The 11,101-nt window shown below is 42.1% G+C and overlaps 1 protein-coding gene across 3 annotated transcripts; it reads right to left on the bottom strand.

The window, feature by feature from the left end:
• Positions 1-2,566: 2,566 nt before the first annotated feature.
• LOC125543574 (phosphoadenosine phosphosulfate (PAPS) reductase family protein) lies at positions 2,567-10,892 on the bottom strand. Of its 3 annotated transcripts, XM_048706948.2 has the most exons (17): positions 10,623-10,892; positions 9,429-9,474; positions 9,162-9,325; positions 8,951-9,068; positions 8,728-8,810; positions 8,581-8,640; positions 8,049-8,294; positions 7,450-7,546; positions 7,225-7,275; positions 7,073-7,153; positions 6,679-6,750; positions 6,506-6,568; positions 5,944-6,090; positions 4,464-4,521; positions 4,288-4,340; positions 3,760-3,843; positions 2,567-3,164 (listed from the first exon to the last, which is right to left on the bottom strand). In XM_048706948.2, the coding sequence occupies exons 1-16, from the start codon at positions 10,721-10,723 to the stop codon at positions 3,760-3,762; spliced, it is 1,524 nt and encodes a 507-aa protein (XP_048562905.1). In that variant the 5' UTR covers positions 10,724-10,892; the 3' UTR covers positions 2,567-3,164. The 3 variants fall into 3 exon arrangements, with proteins under 3 accessions (XP_048562905.1, XP_048562904.1, XP_048562906.1); XM_048706947.2 differs by lacking the exon at positions 2,567-3,164 and having other exon boundaries at positions 3,431-3,843; XM_048706949.2 differs by lacking the exons at positions 2,567-3,164; positions 3,760-3,843; positions 4,288-4,340; positions 4,464-4,521 and adding an exon at positions 4,532-5,167.
• Between the last annotated feature and the right edge of the window lie 209 nt (positions 10,893-11,101).

Genomic DNA, 11,101 nt, shown 5'->3' with positions numbered 1-11,101 from the left:
GAGTCAAATCCTTCCTTTTCTAGTTTAGCAGCCCCAACACATTGAAACCTACTAATCCTTCCTTTTATCCTACATTTTTACCTCAAGTCCTTCATTTAATTAGCCTTGTCTATTTGAATATTCTATTTATTAAGACCACAATATTTGCTTCAATTATTCCACCGGTTTACCCATAATTCTTTCTTTAATTAGCCACATCCGCTTAAATATTTTATTTAAGCCCACAATCCTTTCTTTAATTAGCTCATTCACTTGATTAGCTCGCTCTCAACATGAGAACTGCCACTCATATATTTAGAGTGAGTTGAGATTAGTAAATATGAATGGCGCATAGGTCGTGGGTTGTTATATCGAAAATCCAGACAGAAGGTCATGTGTTCAATTCCAACAATGTTGATTTATTTTGACCCAATTATTTTTCGCGGTCTCTGTGAAAGCCCATAAAAGGCCCAACAACATATAAGTACCTGGCCCAGGTGGCTTAGCCTGTGTATGAGTCAAACGAAAAGAACTAAACCAAACCAAGAATACATATTCCCTTTAATAGTAGGTATAGATATTTGCCACCCCAACTTATATTTCCCCGAGCCGCGTTGCTACAGAGCCGAGCTCCCGCCCGACCACCTCGCCGGCATCGAAGGGGAATGGATAAGGGTCAAGCACCGCCTCCCATTCCCCCCATGGCCTCACTCCTCGACGCCCCCTCCCAGATCCATTTCTCCTCCTCGCTCGCTCGATCCCGTCGATCTGGACAAAGTCAGAGGCCACGGCCACCATGACCGACCCCGTCCACACAACCACTGCTCTCCCTGCAGGCTAGGAGCTTGTCGAGGAGCTCCGAGCTCCTCCGCTACTTCGTCTGCGCCAACGAGATCAAGTCCAGCACCCCCGCATCGACGTCGCTTTCGTCTTCCTCAACCTTCGGCCACCGTAACATTGCCGTTCGATCCGCGCCGCCCCGAGCTCCCCTGTCTTCCCCTAGGGCGCCATTGACACCGCTTTTATCTTCTCTTGCCTTTCCCCTGTTTTCCCTCTCGTTTGCTCTCGTTAGGTATTTCGCCATGGCCGAGAACCGCCGTCCGCCGTGGCCATTGCAGGGGTAGCCACCAAGCTCCTCGGATTGACCCCGTGGCACATGCCCGCTCCTATGCGCGCCCATGCCCGAGCCTGCTGCTCTTCTTTCGCGCCCGCGGGGCCACTCCCTCTCCACGCCCACACCTGTGCCACACCGCGTCGATCGCGCCCGCCACTGCCGTCGCGCTCGCCGCAGCCACCGCACCACTGTGACCCGCGCGATGCACACCCTGGCCACGTGCCACACTCTCGCTAGCTGCGCTCGCCCCGTCTACTGCCGCCTATCCCTTCGCTCGCCCCACAGCCGCGCCCCTGCCTCGCGCCCCCTCCTGTCACGGCCATCTTCTGCCGGCCGCCCCCTCAGCCACGCCGGTCGCTTGCCTCGCCTGCTGCTATGCGCTGCTCTACCGCTGGTACACTGCTGCGCCATGTCCTCGACACCGCCGTGGACAAACATGGCGGAGGGATTGTCAATGGAGTACGAGGAGGAGGTGGCGGAGAAGGTGTGGAGAGGCAGGAGGTCTGGGGTGGCGTCAGCTGGCTGTGGTGGAGGTGTTTATGCGAGAAGGAGCCGGAGCGGAAGGAGAGGTCACAATTGGAAAGAATCGCAAAAAAAAATCATAACCTGGAGATCTCATTCCAAAAAAAAATGCTAATATCGATGAAGGGGTGATTTCCTTCTATAGGTGGAAAACATAGGAAATATTGGTTGTTATCAAGAAAAGGTAAAAATTTAGGAAAGTTGGGATTTTGAACTAATTTCTATGCAAATGTGGTTTTATTATTTGGTAACGTGATATCAGTACCTGCCCGTTTGTGACGTGTCTGATTAGGAAAGTTTGCAAATGTTAAGAAACTATTTATTGGGATGAAAGTTTGTGACGTGTCTGTTATTTGTTTCCTAAAACAAATTTCACTAATGAGAGAAATCGATTGATTTAGATAAGTTAGGAAAGTTAGATTAAAATATATTATTTGTTTCCTGAAAATCTGTTATTTGTTTCCTAAGACAAATTGAACCAATAAAAGGAATCGATTAATTTGTATAATTTAAGGAAGTTAGATCCGTGATTTGTTATACGTTAGGAAAGTTCTGGTTGTAATAAAGAGTGGAGAGAAAAATAAACCGATGGACCAGGGTGGGAGAGGGGGGGGGGGTGGGAGGAGAGACGAAAAAATCCAGCGAAAATAAACCGTGGAGACTATTCACCAACTGCTTCATTAAGAGGTTGTTGTTGCTTCAGAGCATCTTCAATGACCGCCCTATTTTAATGCATAAAAAAATGCTTGAAGTAAATTTTATACAGTATCTAAAAGTAATTTCTAGGATATCAGAAAACAACAATCTTTAAAAAAACGTCAACCTTCAACAGTAGAGCGCTAATGCTCCAACAGCTACCCTAAAATGGAACAATCGCACCATAATTGCATGCATATTGCAACCAATAATATCAAACTCATTTCAAATCAATCCAAAACAATGTAACAATAATTTCATCAATCCAGAACATTAAATTATTAATTAACTCATCAAATCCACGACATCAAATACAACATAAATACAACAATGTTCAGCATACAATACAACAAAGTTCATTCACAATACAATAGACATAGAGACGAAACTAGGGGTATTGTTGCCCGTGTCACGCACATCATTCGTGCATGACATCTTTTTGAAGATCATGGTACGTATTGGACTCTCTAATGTCATGGTACACCTAAATAAAGCATTGGATTCACGACAACTCCATCAAACTATATCTTCGTGCACAACGAAAAAAAGATACGTTAACAAAATTTACATTGCATAAATTTCATCAAGTGTGCGAGGAGGATGAAACCAGACGGCTGCTCATCAGAGCCTAGATGGTAGCCGCGTCGATGGCGAAATGCCTAGGAGAGCCTCCTTGGCGGATCCCAAATCGGCGGGACGATGGGGACTCCGGTGGCCGTCCATAGAGACGGGGTCATGCAGTGAGGTCACGGCGGAGTGGGGAAGAGCAGCGGCCATGGCCTTCCTGGCTAAAATCGTTGTCGGTGGGGTGAAAAATCAACAACGGAGTCCATAGTTCAAGTATTCTCTTTACCTGCCAGGTCAAAAAAAAGGTAGGTCAAGGTTACATTGTTCATAATTCCAAGCAATTTCAAGCAGTCTGGTTCTTTAGCCGTGTATTTCTTATTCATACAAACATACCGTACTTATTTATTTATTTTAGTAATGTACTTATTTATTTTAGCTGTACGCTGTCGCTGACACAATCATAGAACAAGTAATTAACGGGCTGGGAGATTCAAAAAGGAAAAAAGAAAAACGTCAGAAACGTCAGAAAATCAAGCATTGCAGACACTTGGATCAAATAAGAAAGCTGTGTTATAATCAACTTCAATTAATTTTCCGCAAAATAACAGAGTTTCTTAGCCCAGTCAAAATAGCCCCATGCAAAGCTACCATCGTTAAGTTGTTACTAGCCGAAGCCCTCAGCATCTGCACTTGTCAATTCATTTCTAAATGGATAGTAATACAAAATGTGTATGTTTCCTAAATAATTTCTGGGGCTTCAGAGTGGTAGCTGGGTGGTTTAGGGCATCTGAGCACCACATTGCACAGTTAGATCTGCACAATTTCAGAACTTCGAGCAGAAAGAATGTGGGAGAAGTATGGAGGTGTGTGGACTTTGACACCTATTTGCAACTGTCAACTTGGGAAAATAGTCCTTCAAAGCTGCCTGACAGCTTCGCCGCAGCCCCTTCTACCCTTTGATAATCCTGACATTAAGAAAAAAAAGATTCTGTCAGAAATACTACGACATCGTCAAGCATACTATCATCAGTCCTGTGTCAAAGCCCCTATGATAATCGTGACATTAAGAAAAAAATATTCTGCAAGAAAACTACGACATAGTCAAGCATACTATCATCAGTCCTGTGTCAAGTCATCCGTTTGGGATGCTAGAGCAGTCAATAGCATAGTTCCGTGACATAATCAGTTCTCCCCATACACACTTGGTTGGAGATTACAGATTGTTTTTCTTCGCAAGAATATTAAGTGATGTAATAATATACATTATCAGCTCCTATTGTTATTTCCTACACAAGAGCCTATATAACAGAGTACCAATTTTTCCCACTAGCGTGCGGCTAGAATTTTAAATAACATTTATGAATGCTTAGTGGAAAAGGAAGGACTGCTGCAAAGAGTAATACTGATACCTTTCCAATAAGACTAACAACCAACGGCCCCGTTCTCGAAATCCGATGAGACCCTGCATATCCAAAACGTCAATCAACAATAATCAAATGGGACTACAACGTAAAGATAAATGAACTATTTTCCTTGCTGATTAACTAGATAATTAAACTAGAACCTCCTATAACAGGCATCATACCTATGTACACATCAGAAAACTCCAAGCATAGCTTTGCAACCACCGGAGCAATTTTGACCTGAACAAGCATTCCACAAACCCGAATTAGATAAAGACTGAAATATTCTTTATAACATTTAAGCCTCAAAGTTCACTTTTGATAAATGACAAGAAAATGGAATACCGAACACAAATGTAAGTATCCTACTGTAACCACCATGACGGCACCACTGGAACTGTAGAGTCAATCCCCAGTGTAAGGGTAAAACATAGTATAAAGTTGAGACGCTCATTTTGGGACGGAGGAGTACATAATAATAAGTTAAGCAGAGTGCAATGGAAGTCATGAACATAATGTTTCGTCGAATATAAATTGTTGAAACAAAGTGATTATTACTAAAGACATGCAGTTTTCTACATAAAGGTCTACGTGGACACAAAGTTAGTTTGCAACCATAAATATCAGTAGAGCACTTGTAGAATACTCTCTGAGTTTGTAACAGTAAATACATGGCAGTCTGGACATAGGTGCAGCTTCCAACATGCAACTTTGATGGGTACTTCCCATTTTCATATGTTAGTAAACGATTATAAAATTATTATAGTAAAAAAAGGGCAGCCCAGTGCACGTAGCTCCCGCTTGCACAAGGTCCGGGGAAGGGTCCGACCACTTTGGGTCTTTTGTACGCAGTCTTTCCCTAACCACCATGACGGCACCACTGGAACTGTAGAGTCAATCCCCAGTGTAAGGGTAAAACATAGTATAAAGTTGAGACGCTTATTTTGGGACGGAGGAGTACATAATAATAAGTTAAGCAGAGTGCAATGGAAGTCATGAACATAATGTTTTGTCGAATATAAATTGTTGAAACAAAGTGATTATTACTAAAGACATGCAGTTTTCTACATAAAGGTCTACGTGGACACAAAGTTAGTTTGCAACCATAAATATCAGTAGAGCACTTGTAGAATACTCTCTGAGTTTGTAACAGTAAATACATGGCAGTCTGGACATAGGTGCAGCTTCCAACATGCAACTTTGATGGGTACTTCCCATTTTCATATGTTAGTAAACGATTATAAAATTATTATAGTAAAAAAAGGGCAGCCCAGTGCACGTAGCTCCCGCTTGCACAAGGTCCGGGGAAGGGTCCGACCACTTTGGGTCTTTTGTACGCAGTCTTTCCCTACATTTCTGCAAGAGGCTGTTTCCAGGGCTCGAACCCGTGACCTCATGGTCACAAGGCAACAGCTTTACCACTGCGCCAAGGCTCCCCTTATAAAATTATTGCAGTGTAAAAATATTTTTCACGGCAAACCTAATAATATTATTTCACTTGACCCACCTATATGTTTTACATATGCTATGAGTCAAAGTTCCAGAAGTCGATGCATGCTTTCTAGGACATCGATGTATTTACAAATCGAGATAGTAGTTTTCAATAACAAATTTAGAATTCACAACAAAAAAGAACATATTTAGAAAAGACAAAGAGCATACATCTGGGAGTAAAGTGCTGAGATGTTTCGATACAAAAGGTTTCGTCCTCAGTAAACCACTCTCTTGGGTATCCAGAAGACAATTCCACTCCATGTCCAGTTCATCCACATTAGTTGCAGAAAGAATGATCACATTCTTGCATTTAATCTGCATAGGAAGTTATCTTTTGAGTCAAATGAAAAAAGGGAGTGTGTGCTAGCATGTTTTAAAACGCAATCTGAGCACTCCTTGCAGGTAGGATTAGGCATTTTCAGATCAATGCTAATTGAAGGCCAGACTTTACGTTCAGTAACAATGATTAATATTTTAGACAGAATATGTCTTGTTTCCCCAGATAATTGCCTTTCACCATTTGGTTTGAATATCATTTTCTCATCTCTTTTTTCCAATGTGTTCTCTCATGAAATGTTGACCAAACCAAACCTTGTGGCAAAAGGGAAATGAGGTTTTGAACCACATATGATAGTTTTGCAGAATCTAGATCTCTATGAAAGGCGAAAAAAGAGGCACTAAATATTTCAGTACTGACCCAAAAGAAATGCACCAAGAAAACAGAACATACCAGTGGCAACGGGAGCATCTTGTGATGTAATAATTCGGTAATACCTTCTGGCAACAAAGCCATCTGAAGAGAAGTGGAAATGAGTTAAATTATGAACTGCAGTTTGTACTTTGCCCAGAATAAGCATACACATGCATATATATATTCAATAGATCTAATTAAATCCAGATTACCTCATTTCGATCACCAATGTAACTGTTCCCTATGAGTTGACTAAGATGCTCCTCAAACTCTTCATCAGGAGCCTCCATAAATGAAAAGCTAACGTTAGTTGGTGCAAGGAAATGACATGTTATCGAGATTCATGAAACAGCCATTGGCATATAACAACAATTCATAGATATGCAGTTTCTACATTTGATGGTGCTGGGACAAAATGATTTCTTGCTATAGTAATAGTGCAACCCTATCGGTCAACACACAATATTTTCTTAGCTAAATAACAAACAAAATCAAGAAATCACACCCAAGCGCAAGAACAGCAGGAATTTATACACACAAAACAATCAAGCATGAATTAATAATATAATTAGTCATTTAGCAGCACAGAAATGTTAATGAACGCACCAGGCGAACTCCAAATGCTTTTGCAACACCAGCCAATGAAATATCTGAATGTAAAGGCCCAAGTCCCCCAAAAATAAATACCTGTACAATATCAATCACATCACATGCCAAACTTGAAAAGGTTTTAAATGCAAAAGCCTACAGAAACTAACCACGTCATCAGTAGATTTACATTGTTTGACTTCCTCGGCAACAGAATCAATCTGCAACGCAATCACTTATGTGTCCATTAGATTTAAATGCAAAGAAACATGACAAAGTCGGAGCTTAATAGCACACTTGGTAACAATACTGCAGCAATCTATATGTGGACAATTGAGCTACCATATAAAAGATGTAGGAGATACGGCTATGCCGATCCATGATATACAACTTACTTCATTGTGAACAACCGTGACATGAGAAACTCGCCAGCCAATTTCATGAAGCTTCTTGCACAAGGCTGCGCCAAATTTGTCCTCAACTGTGCCAAACCTGAATCACAAAAATGAATGAATGTCTATTTAGTGTATAAAAACAATGATAGTATCCATGCCCAAGCCTGGTCATCAATTAAGGATAATCAATGAAATTTACGAAACTGTGCCAAAACTGAAACAGGAACACACTTCTAACAGTAACAAATAAGACTTGTATCAAATATACTTCGGATTATGGGATAAATGGTTGCACTTGTATTGAGTTAAATGATCAAGCCGCATTCTCTTAAGGCAGACAAATGGGCTACAATCCTTTCCTGATTCTTTTATTACTATACAGTAATTTGTTTTGTATCAAGTGTCTGGGGAAGTATAACAACACTAGTGTAAAAAACGCTCTTATATTATGGGATGGAGGGACTAGCATTTATCTAAAAGGCAAGGCAAAGAAGAAAAGGAATTTGCAAAGATGTCACATAAACTTCAACGATCATAAAACAGACCAGGATGAAGCAAATGCAAGACTAAACATCATGTAAGTATGAGAGATTACTCACAATATTTCATCACCAACTACAATAACTGAAGCCGAACGTGCGATCATTTGCTCTCCCTCAGCATTGTTCATGCCATTGCTTGCAACAGAATTAGTTTCCGTGTTGTTGCTAGTCTTCTTCGCTCTCCCAGCTCTTTCAAGTCTTCCATCTGATAGCATGTATGCCGGTCTAAAGCTGTTCCCAGTAGATGAATCACTAAGAAGTGCATTTGGAACAGTATCATATATGCTCCCAATGGATGTATACCTGCAATGAGGGCAAGCACACAAAAACTTAATACAAATCAGGAAGTTCAAATTAGATCTCAACAGTACTTTGCAATGGCTTAAAATTTAAGGTGGTGTTACACAATGAGCTGAAGTGCAGAAACAGAAGTAGCAAATTGCTCATCAAAAGGTAGACCAAGTACTTTCCTTTTAGAGATTTGTTTTAGAACAGCAGTGCAAAAACTACATTTTGACCTATAGATTACACATGATGAAACATAAGAGCAAATATACAATTGAAGGTCCAAAAATGGAAAAGAACCCACCCCTCATCATAAAGGCTGCAGTATTTGACCTTACAGGTTAAGAGGAAAGACCAAACATCCCTGTCACAGAAAAACAATGCTCCTTACATTTGGATTAGCAGTCTACGGAACGCAAGCTTGAATTATTTACATGATCAGGAGAAAAACCTGTATGACCAATCCAAGATAGGATTCACCCTCATAAAAGGAGGCCAGCCAGGCGAACTAGGAGAGAATTGTTCTTGACCAACCTATATTTTCAAACTGAATTACTAATAGGTGCGTAGATACCAGTAAGTGTGACAATTCTGAATGGAGATGGGCACAAGTACTGTATATAATAGGTTTGTAGAGACTCAAAGAATAATTGAACAAGGTACAACAGAATTACCGCGTTTGGATCTCCGATTCTAGTGCCAATGAAAATGGCTTTAGTAGACTTCTCTTTCAATAGGCCTTCTAGACCAGATTTGAAATCTGATCGGATAGTTTCCAGTGGCAAACCATAACTAGCATAGAGGAGAAAAAATAGAATGAAATATCCTTCATTTCACTTCTCAAGAATAGCAAAAAGAATGAAACAAATCCTAGTGGGTTCTTACGTTGAGACTGTTTCATAAGTGAATGAGTTGATTTCAGGGAAAGCACAAGGGGTCTCGAAATAGATGGTACGCAGCGGACAGTTTTGAACAGTATTGATTTGAGCTTCGTCCCCACAACTTGTTTTGTGAAGATAGTAGCCTGCCCGTATTAAATGCAAGAGTACCTATTGATACAAAACACTGATATCTTCAAAACTTACAAACAGATGTTAATTATCACTATGGCATACAAAAAAAAGATGAAGAGAAGAGAATATAAGATATTACGGTTGAATCCTTCCCGCCATTAAAGCTGAAGGCAATCTCCTCAAACCTGCAAAGTGAAATTACTGGCAAATGAGAGACTTCGACTTAAACAGTATCCAATATCGATAACGAGTCTTGGTATTCAATCCCCAGATTAACACCCAAGCATCCAGCGACAGGACAAACAAAACCTTTTTTAAAACCACAAGGAGAACAAAAAAGCTTCAGACTATTTTGAGAACAGGCTTTACAAGTGGTTTGAACATAGTGTAATAGTGTGTCCATACTGGTTAGATCAGGCCCTTTCATCATGAAAGAAAACTGGATTACAGTGACATGCATGATATATCATGGGTGTTTATGCTCCTTAAGGATTTAACTGATTTGATTTCCCTTTTCTCATGAAAGAAACATGATTGCAGTGACCCTTAGCAACTTGAGTGATAACTGGAGAATTATCGGAAACCTCTAAATACTTTACTCCTTTGATCTGCCATAAGAACAACAAACCACAACCTTAGCGAACTGCTAAAGCGAGCAATCTACTAGTTTCCATTGTTTCAGGGTACAGGTTGTTAACTCATCCACATAAACCACTGGTCTAATCTTCTCATGGAACCGAAGAAAGAGAGTTTATGATAGGCGAATCCAGCACCAATTACTTGAGATTAACGACTAAACAATGCTATTCTGTCAGCAAATCTAAATTATATGGATCGCCTCAAAGTTGAAGATCGCAGCATATTTTCGGATGCAAAAGCAGAGATGAAAACCATTACTGACTGATGCAACCACCTCTCTATCAGGTACAAGTGAGTTTGCGGCAGGAGAAAATACAAGTGCGCACAGAGACAGATAGCACATTGGAGGTAAACAGCCGCAGAGCAAGCAACTTAAGATCTAACCAGTCTGCCCCAACTCACCCCTCCTGCGGACTACGGAATAGGAACCTATCCATCCGCCGATGCCTACAGCTCCAGCTACCGCCCCCCCATCTCCCCGCTTGATCGGTCAACAGAACCGGGCTGCATCCCCGCCGCCACCCGCGATCGTCAAATGAGTCAAACCCGATCGCGCGGGCCGGTGCTCGCGGCGGGCAATCGCGTCCCAGATTCTTCGGTTCCCGGTGAATAGCCACGGAACTAAAACAGCAGCACTAAGCCAATCCGATGAATCACCAGCTCGAGAGTGAAATGGAGGGGCGGAGCGGCGTACGGGTAGAGCGCGAAGGCTCGCTGGACGACGTAGACGGCGTTGTCGTACTTGGTGCGCAGCCGGCCGTCGCTGCTCGCGCGGACCGCCGCGTCGATCTCCATCCCCGGTGAGGCGACTTGGGGCGGAAGAAGAAGAGATTGGGAGTGGGAGGAGAGCAGTTGTGGACTTGAGAGGAGGCGTGACTCGTCGGCGTTGGACGAGGGAGGGATGGGAAGCGAGGGAGGCCTCGTGTGGATATTTCATTCGGGTGCTGTTTCCTGCAAGTATTTTACTCCAACCACCGGGACGAAATATCTTATCTCTCTCTCTGCTTCTCTTTCTTCCGTTATGCTCGCGCGTCGTGCGTGGACGGCTGGATGCGGCGTGAAGCTGACATGGCTTGTCGTGCTATGGCCTCCCTTGTGGGTGGACAAAGGGAAGAGGTCCTGCACTCGCTTTGGGTTGACCGCATAGAGCTCAATCAGCCCGTCCGAAACAAA

The sequence above is a fragment of the Triticum urartu genome, chromosome 3A (genome assembly GCF_056163025.1).
Source record: "Triticum urartu cultivar PI428250 chromosome 3A, HENAU_Tu73, whole genome shotgun sequence".
NCBI classification, from domain to species: Eukaryota; Viridiplantae; Streptophyta; class Magnoliopsida; order Poales; family Poaceae; genus Triticum; species Triticum urartu.
Note: the sequence above shows the minus strand (reverse complement) of the source record. Positions and strands in the feature narration are given on the sequence as shown.

What these genes read in the sequence shown, in the direction of transcription:
- LOC125543574 (XM_048706948.2), bottom strand. Translation starts at nt 10,723, where the DNA reads ATGGAGATCGACGCGGCGGTCCGCGCGAGCAGCGACGGCCGGCTGCGC. An exon ending in ACTTATGAAACAGTCTCAAC is followed by an intron (nt 9,069 to 9,161) that starts GTAAGAACCCAC and finishes CCTCTATGCTAG; the next exon opens with TTATGGTTTGCCACTGGAAA. An exon ending in GTAGTTGGTGATGAAATATT is followed by an intron (nt 7,547 to 8,048) that starts GTGAGTAATCTC and finishes TTTGTGATTCAG; the next exon opens with GTTTGGCACAGTTGAGGACA.